At 48.3% G+C, this 26130-nt stretch overlaps 2 protein-coding genes across 2 annotated transcripts; one reads left to right on the top strand and one right to left on the bottom strand.

Moving 5' to 3' along the window:
* The first annotated feature begins 1548 nt into the window (after positions 1-1548).
* Positions 1549-4808, top strand: Hdhd3 (haloacid dehalogenase like hydrolase domain containing 3). Its single transcript, XM_036179012.1, has 2 exons — positions 1549-1678; positions 3665-4808. Exon 2 carries the CDS (start codon positions 3792-3794, stop codon positions 4575-4577), a length of 786 nt encoding a protein of 261 aa, XP_036034905.1. The 5' UTR covers positions 1549-1678; positions 3665-3791; the 3' UTR covers positions 4578-4808.
* A 3090-nt stretch (positions 4809-7898) lies between these two features.
* Positions 7899-25151, bottom strand: Bspry (B-box and SPRY domain containing). Its single transcript, XM_036179894.1, has 6 exons — positions 24910-25151; positions 21327-21425; positions 18037-18267; positions 16159-16184; positions 10827-10951; positions 7899-9205 (listed from the first exon to the last, which is right to left on the bottom strand). Exons 1-6 carry the CDS (start codon positions 25132-25134, stop codon positions 8679-8681), a joined length of 1233 nt encoding a protein of 410 aa, XP_036035787.1. The 5' UTR covers positions 25135-25151; the 3' UTR covers positions 7899-8678.
* Positions 25152-26130: the final 979 nt, after the last annotated feature.

The raw sequence follows: 26130 nt of genomic DNA, 5'->3' as shown, positions 1-26130 counted from the left end.
ACACACTGGCAAACACTCTCTGGAGATGTGCAGTGTGGGTGACCCCTGTGTTGTGTGGCATACAACTCCAAACAAATTTTTTTTTTTTAAGATTTATTTATTTATCATATATATAGTGTTCTGCCTGCATGTGTCCCTGCAGGCCAGAAGAGGGCAGCGGATGTCATTACAGACGGTTGTGAGCCACCATGTGGTTGCTGGGAATTGAACTCAGGAGCTCTGGAAGAGCAGCCAGTGCTCTTAACCTCTGAGCCATCTCTCCAACCCCAAACAAAATTCTTAAGCACCAGCGGTCTGGTTTCTTATTTAAAAAGAATCTTCATAAATCCTTAGAGGTTTACTATGTGGTCTGTCTTGATACTAATCATCCGTCACTATGCTATCTCCATATGGAGAGACATATTGAATGACAGGTGACATTAACTATCTTGGAAATCCACATAAAGCTAGCCTGGATTCTGTTGGAAGTTACTTTGTCTAGTCCCCAGGATGGAGGAGTTGGGATAAAAAAACTAAGGGGTTAGATTTGAGATGACCCTGAAAAGAAACACAGTCAGGATTCTGGATTCTGTGAAAAAACAGGTGAGCCTCTGATATCCTGGCTACCCTTCCTACCTCCGTTTCTGAGAATCAAGCTTGTGTCACAAAATCAGGGAACCTCCTGGTCCAAGACTTTGTACTTTGTTTTCTGAGGCCCAGTGAGAGCCAGTTGAGTCCAAAGTCCACAAAGCAGCCAGGAGATAACAGGTGTTTTAACAGGGTGTGGGTGGGGAAGGGGAAGTAAAGAGCAGTGGGCAGAGCTCCTGCCCCCACCCCTACCCCCAAGCCAAGTCCTTGGCTGCACTTAAGGCCCATTTCTCATATTTATTTGATGTTTTCCTATTCCTTTCGTGTTCTGATAGGCAGGAAACTGCTGTATCCTCAGTGAAGAACGAACGGGTCATGCACGGAGCACAGGTGCTTGCTTAGCATGTGACAAATCAACGAGATTGTGGGTGCAACTTTGTTTGCTTTGGACATTTTTTTTTAAAAAGATAAACATGTATTTCAGTTATGAAAACACTACTTTTCCTTCCCCTTAAGATGAGTGTTTAAAGGTGCCTAGGATAAACAAACTCGGTGGTAGCTATAATCCCAGCACTTGAGAGGCTGAGGCAGGAATTTCTGTCTAGAATAGATTAGGGGTCTCTCAGAACAGAGGGACAGCGCCCTGCTGGAGTCCTCACTACACTAGGGGAAGACAAGCTGAGCCCCAAATTCCCCCATCCCCAAATTAGTGTAGGTACTTCCCCGGGTGTCAACAACACAGAGATGTAGGCGGCAGGGATGCGGTGGGGGTCGGGGTTGGGGAGGGTGCGGGTCAGAGGTGAGAAGCAGAGAGGATCACCGCAGTTGAGCCAGTGATAGGGGAGGAGCGTGGTGAGAGGGGCTGAGATAGTGACCTTGAGAGGTGGGAGGGCGTGGGCCAGGGGGCAGGGAGGCTACGGGGTAACGGTAAGGACAGAGAAGCGGAGAACAGCGGAGAGGGCGGAGACCGGCACGAGGGAGGAGCTTGGTGACGCCTAGAGCCGGGCGGGGCCAAAGAAGTAATGTCAGGTCTGAAGGTCTCCAGCTTCTGCGCGGCTGCTTGGAGCCGGTGGAGGTGCCGCTGCCTCTCTGGTCGCTTTCCCCGAGCCAGGTGGGTGCGGGGCCCCGGGTGTGCGGGACCCTGGGGGTGTGGGGCGCCGTGCAGCCGAGCGGGGGACGCCGGAGCCCAGTTCACGCTGCTTTCAGGGTGGTCAGGCCTGCAGCAGAGGCCCCCAACCCGGCTATACCTTTTGTCCTGGGGCTTAGCTGAGCCAGGGATGTCCTGAGGTCTTTGGGATACAGTCCGGTTCCTGACTGGGCCTCGGTCTACCCACTTGATCAGAAAGAGCCCCTTTAAAGTTGTCTCCCTATTTCAAGCTGACTTAAATCCTCCTCTTTGTCACATTTCTCCAAGCGGCCCTCACCCCCCACCCTCTACCCGCTCATCTCTGTCTGCACCTGTTTGGCAGCATGCTGAATGAATTCGGCCCCCTCAGATTCAAAGAGGCAGCTTTGTCTGCACTCAGGTCTGTCTGGGGAAGAAACTTGCAATCGGTCTCTCACTCCAGGCAGAGAACTGCCTTCTGGGCACTGGGTCTGTCACCTGGGCTGGCCTCCCGGGCAGTTATTATTACTAACTCCAGGAAGGATGGAGAAGCTGCAGCTTAAGAGACAGGTAGGGGCAGACTGTCTTCTGTCCCACCCTGTATAGGCTCAGCATAATCCAATTTTTGAAAGAATAGAAATATAGGTAAGCAGAGTCCAGTGGAAGGGAGCCCTGGCCAGAGTCTGAACACGTGGGTTCTAATCCAGGCTGTATTTGCAGGCTCACTGTGACCTTAGGCAAGTAACTGCCCCTCACTGGCTCCATCAGCCCCTCACCAGCCATGTTGTTGGTCAGTCTCTAGAGACCTTCCTCTCTTTTGACATTACTAGTAGGTTTTGGGGATTTTTTTTTTTTTTGGAAGAAGTTGGAGATTTTATTAATGATATTTTAATATAGGCTTAAGCATGAGGTTTAGGAGAAAGTCAGGCACACTCAAGTGTGGATATGGGTCTCTCAAAGCAGGGGCACATTTACTAATAATGTTAACAGGACTGAGATGGCTCAGAGGTTAACAGCACTGCTGCTCTTCAGGAGGGCCTGGGTTCAGTTCCCAGCACCCACATGGCAGCTTACAACTGTCCATAACGCCTGTTCTAGGGGATCTGACACCTTCTTCTGGCTCCACAGGTGCCAGACATGACTGAGGTGCATTTACATGAAAGCAAAGTACCACATACAGATAATAGCAGCCATAACTGCTCCCTGACTTTGACCTACAAAACTATGTACTGAGCTCAGCTCCACCCAGAGCCCTAGACTTTGCCCAGCCTCAAGGCAATTGTGAAATTATATATATATATACATACACATATATGTCATATGTGTGTGTGTGTGTGTGTGTGTGTGTGTGTGTATCTCCCACATGTTCTTTTCTCAGGTCTCCCCCAGAACTGCTAAGGAAATTCCCTGAGTTCAAAGACTAACTTGAGTGTTCAGGACTTACAGCTTGTTTAGTAGTTGTCTACAAAGAAACCCTTATTATTTAATTCCTAGAAATGCCCACAGGGGCTGGGAACCTGTCTTCTTCCCCAACGTCTGGATCATAAGATGCCCAGAAATCTGGTGTGAAACAAACACATTAAAATAATTTCATTTAGTCCAAAAAAATCTTTGTTGGGTTTTATTTTTTGAGACAGGTTCAGCCCAGGCTGGTCTCAGCCTTGCTATATAGCCAAGGATGACTTTGAACTTCTCCTGCCTCCTCCTCCCAGTCACTGGGATTATAAGCGTGTGCCACTATGTCTCTTATCCAGTACTGGGGACCGAACCCAGGCTTTGTGTATGCTAGGCAAGCACTCTACCAACAGCCACAGCTTCAGCTCTAGCCCCAAGATCTCGTGAGCTTGGAGCTCTCATGTTCCTTTTCCACGTGAGATTCCCAGGTATTCAGAGAGTAACTCCTCAGGTCATGAACTTGGTACATCAGAATGTGGACCCAGTCTCTGACATGAGGGCCTCAGAGTCCGTCTCACCTGCTGATGTTCATTCCAGGATCTTGTGCTGAAAGACATTTCCAAAGTGCCTTTGTGCCAGCCTCCAACTCTGACCTACACAGCCTGGAAAGGAGTCACTGTTAGCCTGTAGAGGGGTGACCTGAACCAGTTCAGTGTCTCCTTTGATGCTGCGATCTACGGTGAACTTGATCTCCATGGCACACCGGCTACAGATACGTCTACTGACATGGGATATGAAGGATACCCTGATCAAGTTCCGCCGTCCTGTTGGGGAGGAATATGCCAGCAAGGCCCGGGCCCATGGGCTGGTGGTAGAAGCCACAGCCCTGGAACAAGCCTTCCAGCAGGCATACAAGGCTCAGAACCACAGCTTTCCCAACTACGGCCAGAGCAGTAGCCTTAGCTCCCGTCAATGGTGGATGGACGTGGTCCTACACACCTTCCATCTAGCAGGGGTCCCAGATGCCCAGGCCATTACTCCCATTGCTAATCACCTATATGAAGACTTCAGCTGCTCCTCCACCTGGCAGGTATTGGAGGGGGCTGAGACGACCCTGGAGGCGTGCCGTAAGCGCGGTCTGAGGCTGGCTGCGGTCTCCAATTTTGACCAGCGACTAGAGGATATCCTAGTAGGCCTTGGCCTGCGAGACCATTTTGAATTTGTTTTGACATCTGAGGCTGTGGGCTGTTCTAAACCAGACTCACGAATTTTCCATGAGGCCTTGCGACTCGCTTGTGTAGAACCTGCGGCAGCAGCTCATGTTGGGGATAACTACCGCTGTGATTATCAGGGGGCCCGGGCCGTGGGCATGCATGGCTTCCTGGTGGAAGGCCCAGAGCCTTTGGACTCCTCAGTCAGAAATTCTATACCTAAAGAACATATTCTGCCCTCCCTGTCCCATCTCCTGCCTGCCCTTGATCTTCTGGAGGCCTCAAGCCCTAAGTCATGAGTCTGATGACTGGAAGTAGTTGGGGCCAAATAAACACTGGAAGCAGGGAGTCCCTTCTTTCTCCCCTCTCCTGTAGAGGGGGATGCCTTGGTCCTCCCTCTGCAGCCTCCATAAACTATTCTGGTCATGGAACAGAAAGGGCTTGGCAGTAGTCTCGTCTTTGAGCTCACTCATTATTCATACCTGTGTCCCTTTTTATTATTATTATAGGTGTGTGTGTGTGTGTGTGTGTGTGTGTGTGTGTGTGGAGAATGTGTACCACAGTGAGTGTGTATGTGTGGAATGTGTACCACAGTGTGTGTGTAATGTATACCACAGTGAGTGTGTGTGTGGAATATGTACTACAGTGTGTAGTCAGAAGTTTTCCTGTATCCCACTCATCCTGCAGTTGTTCAGACAAGTAAACACACAGAGGCTTATATTATTTATAAACTGTATGGGCTAATGGCTCAGGCCTCTGGCTAGCTAGCTCTTATAACTTAAATTAACCCATTTCTATTAATCTATGTTTTGCCACGTGTTCCATGGCTTACCGGTCTGCTGGCATGTTGTTCTTGGGTGGCAGGCTGGCGTCTCTTCTCTGCCTCTTTCTTCTTTCCCTATCTCTCTTGGTTCCTGCCTACCTCCATCCTGCCCTGCCACAGGCCAATGCAGCTTTATTTATTAGCCAATGAGAGTAACACATATTTATAGTGTACAGAAAGATATCCCACAGCAACGTGTGTGTGTGTGTGTGTGTGTGTGTGTGTGTGTGTGTGTGTAGGTCAGAGGATAATTTTATAGACTAGTCTCTCCTTCCATGTTTACATGGGTTCTGAGGATCGAACTGAGATCACAGAGTGTATACAGCAAGTGCTGTTATGCACTTAGCTGTCTCGCCCGTTCCCTCTGTCCCTTTTCTGTCATAACCCCTGCTCCATATCCATGGAGGGTCGATTCACAACCAGGTACTTTTTGAGGTAGGTTTTCACTCTAGCCCAGGTTGGCGTGAACTTACTCTAGTCCACACTGGCCTGGAACTCATGATGACTTTCCTCCATCAGCCTTCTGAATCAGGATCACAAGTGTGAGCCACTTTCAAGAACTAGGGATGTGCATCAGTGGTAGAGCACTTGTCTAACTTGTGAGGCCCTGGGTTCAAGCTGTAGGCATATTCTCTGTCTGTCTGTCTCTCCTTTACAGCAAGGGCTTGTGATCTGAAACCCCACTGTGCAAAACACAAAATCAAAAAAGCCCAAAGAAGTTGAAGTAGAAATCTCCTCCCCAACCTTGGAACCTCAGGGTAAGATGAATTTGAAGTCAGGGTGCTGGATTATACAGTAGGGGCTAGCACCCTTGAGAGGAGGATACTATAGAAGGAACGCTGCTGACTCCTGCCTACCCTGCTTCAGGTACCCTGCTAAATTCCTTTTTTCCTTTTCTTTTTTTAAGAGACAGTTTCTCTGTGTAGCTTGGAGCCTGTCCTAGAACTCTCTCAGTAGACCAGGCTGGCCTTGAACTCACAGAGCTCCATCTGCCCCTGTCTCCCAGAGTGCCGGGATAAAAGGTGTGGGTCATGAGACCAGGATGTTTTTGGTTTTTTAATTCAGTTTTCCTTCCTGTCTGACCTGTATAGCTGGTGTCTATTAGACACGTCTGTGCCTTTTCCACTGCTGGGCACAGAGGCTGCCAAGGGCTATAAGCACAGACAAGCATGAGTGTATATGCTCTGCTACACACAGCAGTGACTCTGGAGGGGACTCTCACCTGGGGATAAAGTTTGGGTAGTATCTGGACAGTTAGAGGGAGGAAGGGGCATGTCTGCAACAGCCCCACAAACTAAGCTGACCACTGCTACAGCATCTGAGTTGGTGGTCAGGGCACCATGGCATGGGGTCTTTGGGTATTAGTGGAAGAAGATGGCTTTGACCTAGAAGTTTAAAAGAGCCCATGTCCAGGCAATGGCAATGAAGAGCTCTTCAGACTGACCAGACCTTTCTGGATCTGTCTGCCTTGAAACTGATGACTCAGTAGTAATTCATAAGAGTCGGGCCATGAACACAGGTCATGAGCTGTGGTCCCAGCTACAAGGGTCTCAGAAATCATCTTCAACAAATGTTAGTTGACAATAGTAGACCTGTGGATTTGATCTGATCAGTGTTTTGAATAAGCCAATAGGCAAACCTAACAAGGTATGTCACATATGGGCATGGTAGCACATGTCTATAACCCTGGAATTCTAGAGGGGGAAGCTATATAGTGAATTCAGGGCCAGGCTCGGCTATTTAAAAGTGAAGAAAAAAAAAAAAAAAAACCCACAAATGAGCCAGTCAGTGGTGGCATACATCCTTTAATCTCAGCACTCAGAGGCAGAGGTAGGTAGATCTCTGAGTTTGAGGCCAGCCTTGTCTATAGAGCTAGTTCTAGGACAACCAGGACTACACAAAGAACCCCTGTCTCAAAACAACAGAAAACCTCATGATGACTCACGTTTGACCTGGGACTCCATAGAGATGAAGGAAAGAACCAACTCCAGAAATTGTCCTCTGATGACTTCCAAATGTACACCATGGCATGGGAGTACCCCCTCATGTTATGCACACACAATAAATTAAAAACCCAAGAGGACTAGGGAGATAGCTCAGTTGGTAAGGTGCTTGCTCACTGCAAGCATGAACCCAATTTGACCCCCAAAACTCACATAAACTTGCCAGATATGTGATGTGTGCTTGGAATCCCAGCAGTGGGGAGACAGACAGTTGTGTGAGGCTCACTGGCCAGTCGACCCTAGTGGATGAGCTCCAGGCCACTGGGAGGCTGTCTCCAAAGGGGAGATGGCACTTGTGGAGATGACAGCTAAGGCTATCCTCTGGCCTTCACATGCATGCACTTACATACATGCACACCCACCCATAGGAACACACACTGTTCTCCAAAGATCTCTCTCCCAGTCACCCTGGGACCACATCCCTGCATCACAATAAGGGACTGAAGCAGAACAGTAATTATTTGCCAGCTGGACTTTGTGACCACCCCGACTGGTTTCAAACTGTTTGCTGTGCTGGGGATTGAACTCAGGGCTTTTAACATGCTAGACAAGTGCTCTGCCACCAAGCTTCATCCCCAGTCCTGGCAAGAACACTATTGTTCTCAGAGGAACGCCTTAATGGAGGAAATGGCAAGGAGACTTGCCCTTGGTTCAGCATCTCCAGGCTCCTTCTGCTGGGTGGAGCCATGACACACTTATTTCTAAGCATGTACCCAAGGCTGCCATGCAGCATGAAGCCAGTTACCAGCAAAGACATTGCTAAGTCTTTAGAAACCTTTAATAACACATTCATTCATTAAGGATAGCCCTCCTTTCCCCTCAGCTCTTCTGGCTTGAAGCTCTCCACCAAGGTCTCCACCCTAAGGAAAGAGTCACGATGTGGGGCGCTCATCAGCACAGTGAGGGGGGGTCACCCTTATCACAGGCAGGTCCACTCTAGAGCTCAGCCTCAGGGCCTGGGACAGATACCCACAACTGTGCTGCAAGCACATTTCCTGGAGAGAGGACATTGGTGCCATGGTAGAATGTGTGGGAAGAGGGCATGACACTTCCAGGCCAGTTTTCTGGCCAAGAGCAGCTTGGCAGGTTGTCTTCTGTGTGCTAGAAAAATATTCTCTCCACATGCTGTGTCATGAAAAAGACCAAGAAATACTGAACTGAGAAGCTAGGGAAGCGTCACCATGGGCTTCTCCGCAGAAGCATTCAGGGACTGCATGCTTCTCCAAAAACTGCCCCATGAAGGGTCACCTGCCTGCTCAGCCATATGCTCCCTCACTGTACCTTGCTGGACACTAGCCATGCACCAGGCACCATGCTGGATGCCAGAGACACAGATTAATGAGACCCTCGGAAGGGCACAAGCATGGTGGGTTTGGGAGACCAAGGCCAAGAGAGAAGCAGATCCCTCACAGATGACCAACATTGAAAGGTTATGTTCGAGTCTGAAGCAGATTCCATCTCTCCAAAAGTTGCCCATGGGGAAGACCGTACACATCCCTGGGACACTAGCTGGAAGCATGGCCTGACCTGCAAGGGTGATGGGGGCGTGGATCTGGCCTCACCGTGGCCAATGGTCAGTGAACGATGGAGATGACCTGGTCCGCCACGGCAAAGACGGGGAACAGTGGCCGAGGGAAGGACGTGCGGTGGATGTGGAGCACCGTCCCGGAGGCAGGCTCATAGAAGACCAGCTCTCCTGCTTGGAGGTCCAGCAGCACGCCCAGCTGGGCCGGGCACCGAAGCAGCGCCAGAGGTTCATGCTGTCCATTGTGTGAGAAACGGAACTCTTGATCGTAGCGCGAGAAGACCCAGGAGAAGGCATTGTGGCCCAGGCGGCAGTCACTACCGGAACCCTTTCGGGGCAGCTGGGCCGAGGCCACGCCCACTTTATAAGCACAACTGTGCTGAACGTTCACTATCCAGGCATGGAGCCCAGCCTGGAAGGTGGTAGCAGCCAGGGCATTGGGCCAGTGGTCAAAGCGCTCTGGGTCATCTGAGCAGGCCTTGGACTTCTTGGCACTGAAGGTCAGGGTCCTTCTATCTTCAGACAAATGCAGTAAGGGGCTAACAGTCCTTTCATTGATATGCACCTCCTCCATGCCTGCCAGAAAGAATTCTCAGGGTTGTCCAGGGTCCTACCCCTACTCCATCCCTAATCTGGTCCTACTGTGTAGTCAAAGGCTTTCTTACCACCCACTGAGACCTCAGACAAGCCATTTAGTCTGTTTCTTCATCTTTAAAATGGGAACCAAATAGGACTTGTAACAGGGTAGTCACGGGGACTAAATGAAATAGTATGTGTTCAGTACTTCATATATAACATGTGCTGAGTGACTGTGGCCAGGAGGGCAGTAGTTATTGGTCTAAAATCTTCATGTGCAAATTCTGATAAAAGAATGGCCAGAAAGGAAAAGTGAGTTGCCTAAGTTCCCATGTCAAGCTGGCGGAGGTCAAATGAAGACCCAGTATTTTAGTATTTCCCTGTCATACTGCTTTTAGCTGATCCTATCTGTGGCTTCTCGAGCCCAGAAACTAAGAAACACGACATAAGCAGTTCTTGGAAGTAACTAAACCCGGCACCATCTGATACCAGAAACTAAACTGTACAAGCTATTACATGTAATAATAATTATATATGTGTGTGTGGATAATCTGCAGGGGAAGAGTTAAAATTGAGAAAGCTTCAGCCTGTCACCACTGGACATATGAGCGTCCATCCAACCCAGGGGAATTCCGGGAGACAGTAAGTTTCACCTCTGACACCCCAGTATGCAGCACAGGGCCAGGTCCACATGCAACACCAGTCAGTGTTTTGTTGTTCTCTTGGTCTTGAGACAGGGTCTCAAATAGGGAGATAGGTAGCATGACTGGTCTTGAACTCAGAATCTTCCTGCCTCAGCCACCCAAGTGCTGGGCTTATGGGTGTGCATCACCACACTCAGACATTTGTTAAACGAATGGGTGAAGCAAGTCCTGGCAACTTCATGTGGCCCCAGATGCTCTCCAGGTGGATATCAATCTATTTTTAATTTTAGTTTTGGTTTTTCAAGACAGGATTTCTCTGTGTAACAGCTGTGGATGTCCTAGAACTCTTTTTTTTTTTTTTTTTTTAAGATTTATTTACTTATTATGTATACAGAAGAGGGCACCAGATCTCATTACAGATGGTTGTGAGCCACCTTGGGGTTGCTGGGAATTGAACTCAGGACCTCTGGAAGAGCAGTCAGTGCTCTTAACCTCTGAGCCATCTCTCCAGCCCCCAATCTATTTTTAAAAAGCAATCTGAGGTTTCCAATTAATGATAAAGGGCTGTCCCAGAAAGGCAAAATGTAAAGAGGACAGGACTTAAAGGAACATAATTGATCCTATGCCTAGCCACAGAGAAATGGGAAGGACCTAGAAATGGGGAGGATCTGGGCAACTGCTCAGCCCCCATGCATACACCCAAAGCCTTGGCCCTACTGAGCAGCCTGCTAACATTACTGGCTCTCAAAGCTACCTTCCCAGATGCACTAATGTCCAGTGTGACCCAGCAGCAGCAACCACCCCGCCCACCCCCAATCAATCAATCAATCAATCAATCAATCTCTCTCCCTCCCTCCCTCCCTCCCTTTCTCTCTCTCTCTCTCTCTCTCTCTCTCTCACACACACACACACACACACAAACACGGCAGGCAGGCAGGCAGGCAGGCAGGCAGTGCTGGACTCTTGCGGCTCCTAACCTGAGAGAGACCCGAGAACCGATGTTGCCCAGAGTTGAGTCAGTAATGGGCTCCAAGCACACTTCTCGTTAAAGCTTAATTTGTCCGACTCCTGGGGATCCAAAATGCCTTCTGCTTCCTCGGCCCTTATGCAGGGGGGAAAAAAAGACAGGTTCAGGAAGGTTCTTGAAATGCACCTGGATCCACACGGCTGAGGGGAGGAAGACAGAAGTAAAATCCTTCCTTTGCAGGGTGACATCATGACTGCATTAGCCAGAAGGGAAAGCAGTTTCTCTTGACCCCCCCACCCCCCACTGCCTTCATCCCCCGCAAAGCAGACAGACGGTTTAGAGAAGTCTATTCTCAACTGGTATTAAAAGTGGGGGCGGGGCTGGAGAGAGCTCAGCAATTAAGAGTGCCTACCGCTCCAGCAGAGGTTCCCAGCTCCAATACAACCACCTGTCACCCCAGTTCCGGGGGACCAGAAAGCCTCTGTGAACACTTGCACCTACGTGTACTCACCAACACACACACAAGCATGCAAACAAAGATAAAAACTAAGTAAATCTTAGGGGTGGGGACTAGAGGCTGTGTGCTCTGGAGTGTAAGTGACTCGTGAGTGCCTCCAGTAAGCTGGCAGCAGAGATGGGACAGGATCTGAGCCTCTGGACATTTCTCTGTTATACTATCCAGAAAGTATCTCACCTCCTCCAAACCCCGCTGCAACAGTAAATGTTTCCCTGGTTGGTCCAAAGATCCCAACTACTCCTCAGCTCTTTAACCCAAATACCTGAGGACCACACAGAGCTGGGACATTCAGTCATCAAGACGGAATGCCTGGAAGCTGGGAAGTGACGCAATACTAAATAAAGCACTTGCAGTTGAGGGCCGGAGGCTGAATCCCCAGAACCCAGGGAGAACTTGGTGAGATAGCACGCACCTACAATCCCTGTGCTTCTGTGTGAAATGGGAGGGGGAGACAGGAAGCTCAGAGGCCAGCTAGCCTGGTGTAACAGCAAAGAGAGCCTGTCTCAAACAAGATGGAAGGAAGGCAAGAACCAGCATCTGAGATTGTTCCCTGACCTCCACACGCACAATGGTATTTACACACACAAACATGCACACACATATATATAAACAAAACACGCATGTGCACACACACACACACACACACACACACACACACACACACACACACAGAGTAAAAACCCAGCTAGGGCTGGAGAGACGGTTCAGCAGGTAATGAGGACTTGTTGCTCTTGTAGAAGACGCAGGTTCCATTCCCAGCACCCACATAGCAGCTCACAACTTCTATAACTCCAGCTGCAGGGGATCCAATGCCCTCTTCTGATATCTTCAGGCTCCTGCACATGCATGGTGTACTTCCATATACACAGGCACACACACACACACACAAAAGTAAGATAGATAAATATTAAAAACAAAGAAAAAAATTAGGGGAGGGAATGCCTTAGGGGAGGATGCCATTTATCGAGATGTTTGGCCTGTGTTTACTGTTTTTATACATGATCACTTAAACTTTGCGGTAATGGGTAGTAGTTTCCCCATCTGACACCAGACCGGAGCTTTACGGAAGACATTGAGCAGAAAACGGGAGTTGGGCTCAAGTCTTGCTTCCATGGAAAAAACAGAACAGATTCATGGTGGAGCCCAGGCATTATTCAACACATTTTTCCCCTTGACCTGAAATGAAATCTCAAAGGGACAAAACGTGAACTGGGAACTTTCCTACCACCTCAAATTCTGAAGGTGTCTTGAGGCCACTCGGCAGTGTTCCTCTGACCCATGCAAGATCTCTGAGAGGCTGTCACAGGCTGGCCTGGCCTGGGGAGAACGAGGTGAGCAGAGCCTTGGAAACGGGGAAGTACAAATGCTGACCCTAGGCCCCGGTGACAAAGGTTCTTTGTGGTCAGAACAAGAGAGAGCCTGTGCTCTCAAAGCATGGCAGCTCTCTGTGGAGAAGCCCCAGCTCACAGGTGGAGACAAGGAGGAACCAGTGTCAGCAACTAAGCTGCCATTCCAGGACAGAGCAGAGACCACCCATGGGCTGGAGTCAACAGAGAGCCTCCCAGTGCAGCTACTGCATGGTACAGAACACAGAAATCCTGGCCCCAAGGTACAGGGGGACTTGAATACAGCGAAGTCTACCTGGAATCAGAGCATTCCACCTATGCAGTGGGAACTTGTTGCCACTCTTAGGCAAGAGCTGAGCCCAGCCAGCAGGGAAGTGGAAACACCAGAGCCAACAAAGGCATTTCTCATTAGATGAGCGAGAATGTCCTCAGTTAGAGCACAAAGCACTACACACAGACCGTCAGCTCTACCAGTAGGTCTCCCTCCCTGTGGAAGAAGTATGGACTCAGCAATTCAGCAATGTGTGTGCTGGAGGACTGGGCAAATGAATAAAGCTATTGGCCTTGCTGGGAGCTAGAGTTCTTTTTTATTTGTTTTATTATTATTATTATTACTATTATTATTATTATTATTATTACTACTACTACTACTACTACTGCTGGTGGTTTTTTTTTTTTTTTTTTTTTTTAAGAGAGGGCCTCTCTGTGTAGTCCTGGCTGTCTTGGGCTATGTGGACCAGGCTGGCCTTGAACTCCCAGAGATCTGTCTCCCTCTGTGTCCTAAGCACTGGGATTAAAGGCATGGGCCACCAGGCCCAGCCTGGGAGCTAGGGTTCTTAATGTAAGATACTATTATGGAGTTGGGGGCTGGGAAAGGCAAAACACTGTAGTGTTCAACTGGATTTAGAAGTTATGATACAAAGTCATGCATAATAAAGTTACACATATGCCCAAGCTCTGATTAAAGGTCCAGTATAATGACATGCCAGTAGTAGTGACAACACTTAATGTCTCATCTTGGCTTTGTATCATCCTACTAAAAATGGATGTAAGACCCCTGGAGAAACAGCTGGTTCCAGGGCTGGGGTAGGCAAAACCTACCCCAGGGATAGCGTTTTAAAGAATACTTTGTAGATTTATTTTAGGTATATGAGTGCTTTGCTTACATGTATGTATGTGCACTATGCATGTGTCTGGTACCCAAGGAGGTCAGAAGAAGACATCAGATTATGGGTTGAGAGTCACCTTGTGGGTACTGGGAACCAAACTCAGGTCCTCTGCAAGAAGAATAAGGTCTCCTAACTGCTGAGCCAGCTCTCCAGCCCTCCCACCCACAGGGACATCTTTTTGTGCCACAATAAGAAAGTGCTGGAAGAAGATGGGGGCCTGTCAAATAGACAGCCAATTACTACTGGTCAATGTGGGGCAATCTGGGTATCAAATCACCACAGTGGCAGTGGCGCTTTACTGTGCATCGGATAAAATCAGAATCTGTGACTAGCACTGATTCCAAATAAGATAGGAAATAAATAAGCAAATAAATGAATAACTCAGGCAGAAATTAACAACGGGTGCAAAACTCTTAGGGTAAAAGTCTGTAAGCTAACAGGAAACATACACAGAACGTGCCTCTCATAGTTTGCTCATTAATCATGAAAGAGAAAACACATCCTTAAAATGAAGAACCTGGTTGATGACACCTGAAATACCTACCACTTCAAGTGCTCAAACTTAATAGCCCTGATAACAGGGCAGTGACATCACAGCCCATTTCTATGATGGGTTGAGAACTTGACATTTACGAGGTGTTCCTCCCTCCCCAGGAATGGATAATCTGAATCTACTCCTGTGGGAATATTATATCTCATGGAGTGATAAGTCTATAAAAGGGGCCTGAACCTTAAAGACTGAAGAACAGTTTTAGATTGAAGAAAATCAGATGAATCCGGAGAAAACAAAACAAAAATCCCCATTGTTAAGAATGTTCTTGGCACAACTGGCAACCTTTGAATATGGACTATATGGACCATGTATTAGAGAATAGTGTTGTATCAATGATGAATTTCCTAAATTTTATGCTGGAGTTATATGGGAAAATATCTTTGATGCCAGATGGTGGCAGCACATGCCTTTAATCTTAGCACTGAGGCAGAGGCAGATGGATCTCTGTGAGTTCAAAGCTAGCCTGGTCTAGAGTGAGTTCCAGGACAGCCAAAAATACACAGAGAAACCTATCTTGAAAAAACAAACAAACAAACAAAACAAAAAACAAAAGAAAGAAAGAAAGAAAGAAGGAAGGAAGGAAGGAAAGAAAGAAAGAAAGAAAGAAAGAAAGAAAGAAAGAAAGAAAGAAAGAAAGAGAACACTGTTGTTCTTGCAGAGGACCCAGATTTGATTCCAAGCCCCTACATGGTGGTTCACAACCCTCCATAACTCTAGTTCCAGGGGATCTGATGCCATCTTCTGACCTTTATAGACACCAAGCACACATGTGGTGCACAGAGAGCAAAACATTCATATAAAATAAAACGAATAAATCTTAGAATTTATTTTTATCAGAGAGAGAGAGAGAGAGAGAGAGAGAGAGAGAGAGAAAATCTATATGTATTGATGTGAACTTTTTTCCAAAGCAGCTAATGAATAGAACAGGTATAAAATGATCCTATCTGTGTTTGTTTGTTTAAAAATATATATTTCGAAAAGAAGACAAAAAAGAAACACACACACACACACACACACACACACACACACACACACAGTAAATTTTTTAAAATCCGCCTCTTTAAAACCCACCACATCTCTGGGGAAATGAGATTGGGAAGGGTTGGTGAAGATTCGCTCTTCATTTTAATTCCCTTTTCTTCTTAGAGGGCTGGGAATTGAACCTAGGACCTTGTACAAACCAGGCACAAGCACTGTACCACCAAGCAACAACCCTAGTGCGGTGGGCTAACCACCTCGCCTGGCAACTTCTATCCACCTGGCCATTTTCTCAGGCCCTGGCCTCTCAACCTGTTACATCCAGGACGGACCTGTTGAAATTCTTAACTATTGAGCAATTAAGATGGAAATTTGAGTGGTAACGCAGACTTAAGTCTTAAAGATTCTTTTGCTGCAGGAAGAAAGGTAGAGGAGACATCAAGGAAACAGGTAGCCGGTGAATCCAGGCCCCAGTTCTGAGTCTCAGCAAGCTCACTGCCCTTTCTGGACCTCGGCATTCTTATCCAAGGCAGCCACAGTTGAAGTAGGATAAAGTTTAGGAAAGCCCAGGGCAAGGCCCTGGCTAATAAGTATTTGCTTCACTGCCTTTCCATATGGATGTAAAGAAGACATGGTGGGGTGGGAAGGCAGCAGGTTGACCTCGGACCTTGGAGCCAGGCTCTAGGAAGCTGCTCAGCTGCATGCCTGGAATGCAATGGCCTGGGGAGAAGAACTGGGGTCTCAGTGACTGCCTGAGAAAATGACAGGGTCACACTCACCTCTCAAAAAACTCCCGCTCCTTCTGCTGCAAGAGAAGAGAACAGAGTCAGGCTGGCAGCAGAAACCCAGCCAAGTGGACTCGATCTGAACACATTTCACTGCATACAACTGTGGGGATGCAGACTTGACAGCAAAGACCAAGCATAAAGCTTTCTAGGCTGTTCTCCCCCATGCTCCTCTACCCTCCCAACATGCAAACAATGAATCAGCCATTGCCCCCTACCCTGTGCTGTCCCGGGCTTCCCTCAACTCCACTTCAGGACCATCCTCCAGAGACCAAGCTCCCCACTGCCACTTGCCTTGGAGACTACCTGCTCGTCTTTTATTTGACTGTCCCAGTGGCTGGGACAGAATGTGCCCTTGCCTGGAAGCTGGTCCTGAATGAATGCACAATCTAGGGTATGTCTGTGTCTCCATGAGCGCCCTACTTGGAAGGCAGAGGGCTGGCCTGTTCTTCATTCTCCCTCTGCTTAGTAGTTTTACTCAGGTGTCTTACTGTCCCTCAAAACTGGAGGCATCTGCATATCTATAAAGTACTTTGAAAAGCAGCACACTGAATATTGTGGTTATGTCTGGTAAAACTGAGAATGTGGGGCTGGAGAGATGGTTCAGAGGTTAAGAGCACCGACTGCTCTTCCAGAGGTCCTGAGTTCAATTCCCAGCAACCACATGGTGGCTCACAACCATCTGTAATGAGATCTGGCACCCTCTTCTGTATACATAATAAATAAATAAATCTTTAAAAAAAATTAAAAAAAAGAAAAACCGAGAACGTGTTGTTTATACTGATGTCCTTGTCTGCGCCAAGCACTGCCTTCTCCCTGTGTACTTCTGCACTCCCTCCACCTCCCCAATTCCCTACCTGGGTACTTTTCTTATTACCCAAGTCCAGGAAGCTGTCTATGATCCATTCCAACTGCTGTGGGGGTGCTCTGACCTCCAAAGGACTCCTCTACTACTGTGACACACCGTACTTGTCAGTTTATGTCAGCTCTTGGGTAGGGCTGGGAGTAACTGCAGCTGTGCCCTATAACTCCCATTACACAACCCTTAGGCACTCAATAAGCATTTGCTTGCCGTTGAAAGTATATTGTGATCAGGTGCCAAAACACTCCTAATTTGATTCCCTGTCTCATGTTAAAAATGGAATGAGTCAATGATATGAAACATAGTAAAGAAGACAGCGATAGGGACCACTCATTGCCAGGGGATCTTGCAGTGGGTGAGACAGAGATTGAGTTCAACTTTGAATACAGCATGGGAATTGATGGCCATGGAGCAGGATGGGAACATTGGGTGGAAAATCACTAAGAGCGGTGGTTCTCACCCTTCCTAAGGCTGAGACCCTTTAATACAGTTCCTTGTATTGTGGTGACCCCCAACCATAGGATTATTTCCAATGCTATGTTATAACTGTAATTTTCCTACTGTTATGAATCATAATGTAAATGTCTGTAATTTCTGATGGTCTTGGATGACCCCTGTGAAAGGGTCACTCAACCCTCAAAGGGGTTGAGAACAGCTGGCTAAGAGGAAACACTGAGGGGAACGGGGATGCTAGTTAAACCTACCTAACAGGACTCTTGCTCAAGACAGGCCAGGATGATCAGACACCTCTTGGGGATAGTGGAGATGTGGAATCTGATAAATGCCAAGGGCTATCAGGGGTCAGAGGTCGGGGCTTTTGGCCAAGCTCATTTAGCTGGGTTCTTTGCTAAGAAAGCGTATGGATGGGCCTGGATAGAAGCAGCTTCACAGTCTGGCAGAAATCACTGGTGCTCATCCCTGTCCCAAGGCCATCTTTTTGGCATTCTCCGGGTCTTCACATCTGGGGGAACCTGGCCAACCTCCCATGTCCTCACCCTCTCCCGACTTACAATTAGCTGGAGGTCATCCAGATGGGTAAGCATGCCCACCAGACTGGTACGCAGGGTGTCCAGCTTCTTTAGTGCCTCGGCCCAGTGTGCCTGCTGAGTCAGGATACTCTGGTGGGCCCGCTCCTCTTCACCATGCACCTGCTCCAGTAATCGCTGTTCCTCGCTCTCACACAGGCTCCTCACCAGACTCAACCTCTGGATCACCAGTTCCCTCGCTGCACTAGCCATGCTCTGGCAAGGGATAAAATGAGGAGTCAGATCCCGGCAAAGTCCCAGTCACAAGCAGGAGAGAACGTACCTACTTAGGAGAAACAATGCCAACATTGATTGACAATGTCTGCCATGGGCAGAGTAAGGAGAATAAAGGTGCCCCAGCCATTTACTTTGACACCCTAGCATTCAGAATTCCAAAGTGTGGTTTAAGAGAAACTTGAGATCCAAATATCCAGGCCGTGTCTCAGAAGGTAACGGCCACAATACAAAAAAGTAGGCGGGGCCTAGAGATGAACTAGAATTGGAAACACGATGGTCATGGGACAAAAGTAAGAGAATCATAGTAATCACAGGGCAGAACAGCCTTAAAAAGTTATTCTCATCAACCGACCAACACGAACCAGGCTCCAGCTAAAATTTCACCTGGCCCTCAGGGCCAAAATCTTATCTCCTCCTAAGGTTTGTTCATTCCAAAGGGTTCCAACACAGGGTTTTTATGTGCCATAGAGGGCCTTTGAAAAAATTCTCAGCTACAAATGTTTCTTTTTTGTATGTTTGGGTTTTTTTGTTTGTTTTGAGACAGGGTTTCTCTGTGTAACCACCCTGGCTGTCCTGGAACTTCTCTGTAGACCAGGCTGGCCTCAAACTTACAGAGATCCTTCTGCTTCTGCCTCACAAGTGCTGGGATTAAAGGCCTATGCCACCATCCCTGGCTCAGCTAAGGATGTTAATGAGCATCATCTTCTAACTCCTAGTGGTCAGGGTCTGGCATGCAGTAGGTACTTCCAAACATAGACTTGGTGACTGAGTGGGAAACTTCTGATGTCTTAAGGAAAATCTCTTGCTAGCTTGGACACTGTGAACCAGTGGCAGAGGCGGACTAGAAGCCCATTCTCCCGACCGTCGGTCTATGCCAGATGCTGCCTGGTAACCAATCCTCCATTTGCTGCATAAAGCACCTGCACTTGACCTCTTGCCAGATATGTGGGAATAGAGCTGTCTTCTTCAGGTCCAGGGGCCAAGAACAGCCAGTGGCTTCCCTGGGCCCTGTCCCTGAAGACCTGCTTTGTATAATACAGGAAGTAGTCACCCTCTTTTATAGAAGAAACCGAGACCCACGATCTGCCCAGTGTGGAGGAGAGAACAGCTTAGTGACGATCAAGGAAACTCACTTGGGTCTGAACCCCACTGACTTCCCTTGTATTATTATAACTGCTTCCCACTTGGTCTTCTGGCCTTTATTTTTGGTCACTTCCTACTACAGGGGGTTTCTTTTTAAACTGAAATCTCAATCTGTCTGCAACCCCCGTCCCCAGAGTGAGTGACTGTGTGTGTGTGTGTGTGTGTGTGTGTGTGTGTGTGTGTGTGTGTACCACATGCATGTTGGCTCTCCAGGAGATGAGGTTCAGTGTGGTTGTGAGCTGCCCAAAGTAGGTACTAGCAAACAAATTCAGGTTATCTGGAAGAGCAAGAAGTGTTCTTAACCACTGAGTCACCCCTCTAGCCCCTAAAGTTAAGTCTTTTACCTTACTAAAACAAAAACCTCCGTGGCTTCTCTTTATATCGGCAATGAAGGTGAACCCCTCTGTGACCAAGAGGGCGGGATCCAGCTTCTCCCTGAACCCTTTGCTCCCTGACCCAGTCTCTTCCTGAACCTGTTGTTTCTCTGATTTACTCCTTCTTGCCAACTCACCTGTTCACACTGCTTCGGCCTCGAAGGACTCTACTGGGCAGGTCAGGCAGCCTTCTGCCCAGGGCTTTTGCACTTGCTAACCTATCTACACATTCATCCTCAAGATGTATGCCTCATTACTCCACTTCTTAGGTTTCTGAGCAAATAGAAACCATCTTTTCCTCAAACTTTTCTTTATCGTTATTGTGTATTGTATGTGTGTACGCCTGCACACACAGTGGTGCATGTGTGGAGATGAAGTTCCTCATTTGTTCATGCCAGTTCAGTTTATGCAATTAAAAAGAAACTTGGCTAAGGCAGTGTCAAACTTATTCTGTATGCTATTCGTACATGGGGGGGTGGGGGTTTGCAAAAAGAGATTCACAAGCCCCGCCCTGAAGGCCGTACTTAAGTGTGAAGACACAACAGGTGTTGAATAAAGAGTCAGCAGTGTGATGTGGCTGGAGCAGCAGTGGCCTGGGAGGCAGAGGATCCAGGACATAGAACAGACTCTGCAATGAGGCAGTAGGGTCTTGGGCAAGTCAACTAACTCCTGTCAGACTTATCTCCCCATCTTCAAATCGTGATGTTTACTGCACCTACTGCAGAAAAAATGACACAGTACTTGAAAACTTCCTGGCTTGCCTGTAATCTCAGCACTCTGGAGATGGAGGTAGGAGAATCAGTAGTTCATGGTCAGTCTTGGCTATATAGCAAATTTGAGGCCAGGCTAGGCTACACAAAACACTGTTTCAATAAACAAAACAAAACAAAAAATCTCTCAAAAGGACTGGAGATCTAGCAATGGCCTAGCAATGCTTCACACTGCCAAGAGGAGGAGGAGGAGGAGGGGTGGAGGGGAGGAGCAGGAGGAGGGATGGGGGAGGAGGAGGAAAGAGGAGGAAGAAGAGAAATAACCCATGTAAAAGTGCCTACAGAATTTCACAATTCTGGAGATGAGCATGAAATAATTCCACAGTTAAAGGCCTGGGGCTGGAGAGATAGCTCAGCTACTAAGAGCACTTGTTCCTCTTGCAGAGGATCTGGGTTCAGTTCCCAACACCCACCTGGTGGCTCACAGCCATCTGTAACTCCAAGGGATCCAATGTCCCCTTCCGAAGTGGTGCACATACATACATGTAAGCAAAGCAATCATACACATAAAATAAATAAATCTAAAATTTTGTGAAAAAAAAGGTACTAGTCTTTTTGACTTTCTATCCCAAAGTCACCAAGAATTCTGCTTTCTAGTCTGTAGCCTGTGTACTGAAGAAGCAGTCAGCCAGCTCATCCAGCAGCACAATGAGGCTGTAAGTTTGGAATGGGATTTTAGACTGTGCTAGACCTGGGCTAGAGTCTTATCCTAGGGGGAGGCACAGTGTCGAGAGGAAATGGAAAGAATTACCACAGCTTTCTGGTTCTTCCCTTGCAGGACCTCTGCCACATACTTGGAGATGCCAGCGCTCTGTAACTGTAGCCTCTCACACTGGTCCACAATCTTGTTCTGCAACACAGATGACATTGGGGTGTCCGTATTTGTGCAGATGGGCCGCTCACTCATCCAAGTGACTTTTCCCTTTGACTCTACCCTTCGTTGTCCACTCCCATGGTCCGAACCCAGAGATTATCATCAAAACCAATAATATGTCAAGGAGCCCACATATGCCTAGGACGTCTTTCCTTCCAGCTCACTAGTGCTGGGCTCCCCATTCCAGTTACTCATTTGGGGCCATCAAGACACTTGGGTCTTGATGGGTTTGCCCCCACCCCCTCTCCTCCCCTCCTCTTGCCACTGGCTGCTTTCACTTCTGATATTCTATCCAGATGGTCATGACCTCAGAGGAACCCGTCAGAACCCCACGTTGGGTTTCCTTTGTCAATCTTCAAGCCTCCCCATCACCACAGCCACTTCTCCTAAGGGAGCCAGTGCAGGCTGTGTCCGACTCAAAACCTCCCAAAGGTTTTCCTTACAGTCACAGTGAGATAGGGTTCTTATTGGAGTCCACAGGTCCTACCTGGCATAACTTTGTCTCCTACGCCACCTTCTACGTCACACTAACCTTCTTTCTGCTCCTTAAAAACATCAGATTCCCCCAGTCTGTCTAGGGGCCTTTGGGCTGGTTGTCCCTCCTTCAGCCTCAGCCTCTCCTGATTGTCTTGTTCCCTTGATCTACCCATATGCCGCCTCCTCAGAGAAGCCCGCCCTGACTTACCACGACCTTTGTCCTGCTTTTTTTTTCTCTTACTTACAACTCCTGACTACATAATGTGTGTTTACTTTTGTGTGTTTTTCTGTCTCCCTACTACTGGAGCATAAGTACCACACTCTGACCTCTGACCTCCCATCTAGAAGGAAGTTCCTGCATATAAAGGGCCTTAAATAAATACTTATTGATGATGAACACTCATTGCCTTGACCACAAGTGAGTCGTTAGTTCTCTGTTCCCAAACTCACAACTATCAACCATCAAGGAACAGGAAAAGGTTTAGAAACAAGGAAGCTGAGGCAGAAGGTTAACTGGCTCACGATAGGAGACATGGTTAGACCTGGACCTTCCCACCAGGTAAGAGCTGGAGCGCTTGCGAGCAGCAGTCAGCCCCTCATTACTCCCCTAAGCACTGGCCCTCGTGCCAGGCCGCGCCACAAGGCAATTCGGCTGCCTCTTCCAAGAGACTCCCAACCCTCCCCCCCAGCATAAGGGTGAGTTGTAGTACTGTGGTCATCATGTGCCCGGGGACTAAGAGAACTGGGCTTAGCTTTTGTCCTTTTTTCTTTAAAACAACAACAACAACAACAACAAAAGTTTTATACGTGTACACTAGTTATAAAGAACACTGCACTGAGACTCTTCTATCACATTTACCCTTCATTATCCGCCATCCCCCACCCTGCTCCTCTCTTCTTTACTGCTCTCCTTCCAAGTTTCATGTCTCTTTATTTATCATCTATTTATGTAGCTATTATGATTATTATCTCATGTGCACTGGTGTTTTGCCTGCATGTGTGTCTGTGTGAAGGTGTCAGAACCCTTGTAGCTGGAGCTAGTTTTGAGCTGTCATGTGGGTGTTGGGAATTGAACCCAAGTCCTCTGGTAGAAGCCAGTGCTCATAACCCCAGAGCCATCTCTGCAGCCACCTTTTTTTTCTTTTTATTTGCTAGACAGGATTTCTCTGCATAGCTCTGGCTGTCCTAGAACTCACTTTGTAGGCCATGTTGGCCATGAACTCACAGACATCTTCCTGCCTCTACCTCCCAAATGCTCAGACTAAAGCTACCACACAAACTCGCCATCTCGTTGCCTCACAGGAGTGTGCCACCACACCCAGCTCATGTTGTCTTTTTATGGCTTGTGTCTAGGTTCCATGTATGAGACAAAACACAGGACAGTTGTCTTTCTGAATCAGGTGATAAACCTGATTTCCAATAAGGTATGTTTACTACTTTGTTTCTCTTAACATGGTGACCTCCACTTCTCCCACCTTTACACATAATTTTATTCTCCATTATGGAATAATACTCTAGTGTGTGTATGTATGTGAATATATTCACATTTTTCTTATCCATTCATCCAATAATGGACACCTAGGCTGGTTCCTAACTTGAGCCTACCTTCTAACTAGCTTGGAGGCATGAATCCATTCGCTAAGAGTGGTTGAACTGGTAGTATTTTGCCCAGGTCAGTAATGATTTCTCTGCAGGCTGGAGGGAGGAAGGAGGAGTGTACTGAAAGCATTGTGTACTCTAGGACTAAGGATGTAGCTCAGTGGTTCAGTCTAATATGCAAGAGGCTCTGGTTAAACCCAGCACCAAAAAAGAAAAGCAAACAAACAAAACACAGTATCTAAAGTAGAAGGAAAGAGACAAGACTCACTTCCCTTAAGCCAAGGCCAAGCATGTGTGTAAGGGTGGCCCAGAGAAGGCACCTGGGGCATGGTACCAAGCCTGTCATCCTGCCCCAGCCTTCACCCCTCCCACCGCTCCGATAGGCATGATGGCTACTTTTCAAGGTTTTCCATGAGGTCATTTCCTCTTCTTAACTACTGAGGTCAAGCAGTGGTTTCCTCTTGCCCAGTCAATGAATCTCCCCTTCTAAGCCCTGAACACTAGGAGTCTGGGAGGAGTTGCCATCTTGCTGTGGGCCTCCTTTTCTTCATCTGAAAACCCTGAGTTAGAAACCATGCTTCAGAAGCATTCAGAAGTGGAGTGAGATGATAAATACCTAAGTCCTTAGAAATTTGTAAAGTCCTTACCCATGATGCAAGCTGATTATATCAACTTTCCTCAAGTTTAGTTTCATCGTCACTGAGTCACTGAACCCTGCTGGCCCCGGTTTCCAATAAGGTATGTTTATTACAATCTGGTTTGAGTAGGTGATGTCCCTAGTGACAGCTCTCAGCGCACAGCAGGGCTCAACGCCAAGGTGGGGTTGGGAGAATTAAACCGTTTAATCAAATTGCAGGGAGTTCCCCAGGGCCACAGCTAGGATGAAAGGAATACTGCAGCACCAAGGTGACTTGGCCTCCAATCTCAGCAGCTCAGGGAAGAGGGTGGGGCTGGGGGTGGGGTGTAACAGGGAGATGACCAGCCCAGAGCCACACTGAACCAGAAGAGGAGGCCCATCAACTTCAAGTACAGTCAAGGCCAGGGAACTAGATCCCTCACCAGGAAACCCGAGGGGAGGGGAGGAGACTCTGAGTCAAGGGGTGAGGGGGGAACTGAGCTTTTCCGAAGGCGGCTATAACAAACACGTGGTATTATGAATGTCCCGAAACTATTGGTGAAACACAACTAGGTTCCGTGACTCACGGGGAGGGGTAGGATTCGAACTCCGATCGGGTTTAAACCAGAGGTCACACCTTTAACCACCTAGTTCTGAAAGGGAAGCCACAGAGAAAGCAGCCCCTGCCCACCCCCGGCTTCCTGGTCCCTCCCAGTTCCCCGGCTCAGAGAGAGAGCCACCCCAGTTCCCGGCCCCATGCCCGCTCACTCGCAGCTCCTCGGCGTGCTCCTCCGCCCGGCGGATGCGGTGCCCGTGACAGCGGCCGCCCAACCCGGCGCAGGCGGCGCACACCGGCCGTCTCTCGGAGAGGCAGAACCAGCTCAGAGGCTCTCCGTGCTCGGGGCACAACTGGCCCGGCTCGGACCCCAGCCGGGGTTTCCGCCCCAGCCCCAGCCCCGGCCCGGACTCCGGCCCCGAGGCGTCCGCGGACATGGCCGAGTGCCCGGCGCCGCGCGCTCCACCTGTCGCAGGTGCCGGGGGCGTGGCTTCTTCTGCCCACGCCCTCCCAGGCCCCGCCTTCTCTGGCCCCGCCCCCAGGCTGCGCCCGCGCGCTAACCCGCGCCACACTCGTCCAGCCCGCGTTTGCAGGCTTTGGCCCTTTGTACAGTTAAGTTGTGCTGTGCCTGAGTTTTTCAAACAAACACCGAACAACCAATATTCTAGTGGCTGAAGGGAACTTTAGTGAGCACTTACGAAGTGGCGAGTTTTTGCTGAGTGCTTTGTTTAACAGCCAGTTTGAGAGGCAGCTTTAGGCAGATGTTTTGAAGCCTCTCAGCCCCTCAGTGGTCATGATTGTTAAAGGGGATTGAGAATCTCTCTCACCTGTTTGGGTTGAGGAGTAGATAAATGAGAGCACAGGAAATGAGTCAGGTGGGGTGGCAGAAATCTGTAATCCTATTACTTGAGAGATGGAGGTGGGAAGAAGATCAGGAGTTCAAGGTCATCTTCGAACATACGAAGTTCAAGGCCAGCATGGACTACGTAAGACCCTATCTCAAAGACACACCAAATCAAAATACAAGCTGTAAGTGGTGGCACACACCTTTCGTCCCAGCATTCCGGAGGCAGACCGTGGCTGATTTCTGTAAGTTAGAAGGAGCATGATTTACATAGCAAGTTCCAGGCCAGCCAGAGCTACAGAGTGAGACACTGTCTCAAAACAAAAGACTATAATGAATCAAAAATGCATGAACAGTGTTGGGCACACAGCTGCTGAACACTGGTAACAGTCGGGGTTGTGGTGTGAAGGACTATTATGACACCTTTTTTTTTTTTTTTTTTTTTTTTGAGACAGGGTTTCTCTGTGTAGTTTTGGTGCCTGTCTTGGATCTCGCTCTGTAGACCAGGCTGGCCTCAAACTCACAGAGATCTTCGTGGCTATGCCTCCCAAGTGCTGGGATTAAAGGCATATGCTTATTATGACATTAA

This window comes from Onychomys torridus, chromosome 2, assembly GCF_903995425.1.
Source record: "Onychomys torridus chromosome 2, mOncTor1.1, whole genome shotgun sequence".
NCBI classification, from domain to species: domain Eukaryota; kingdom Metazoa; phylum Chordata; class Mammalia; order Rodentia; family Cricetidae; genus Onychomys; species Onychomys torridus.
Note: the sequence above shows the minus strand (reverse complement) of the source record. Positions and strands in the feature narration are given on the sequence as shown.

Coding starts and splice junctions, on each gene's coding strand:
- Hdhd3 (XM_036179012.1), top strand. CDS start 3,792: ATGCTGCGATCTACGGTGAACTTGATCTCCATGGCACACCGGCTACAG.
- Bspry (XM_036179894.1), bottom strand. CDS start 25,134: ATGTCCGCGGACGCCTCGGGGCCGGAGTCCGGGCCGGGGCTGGGGCTG. Junction 21,426..24,909: donor AGCACGCCGAGGAGCTGCGA/GTGAGCGGGCAT, acceptor TCTGTGTTGCAG/AACAAGATTGTGGACCAGTG. Junction 16,185..18,036: donor TGGATGACCTCCAGCTAATT/GTAAGTCGGGAG, acceptor CTTCTCTTGCAG/CAGAAGGAGCGGGAGTTTTT.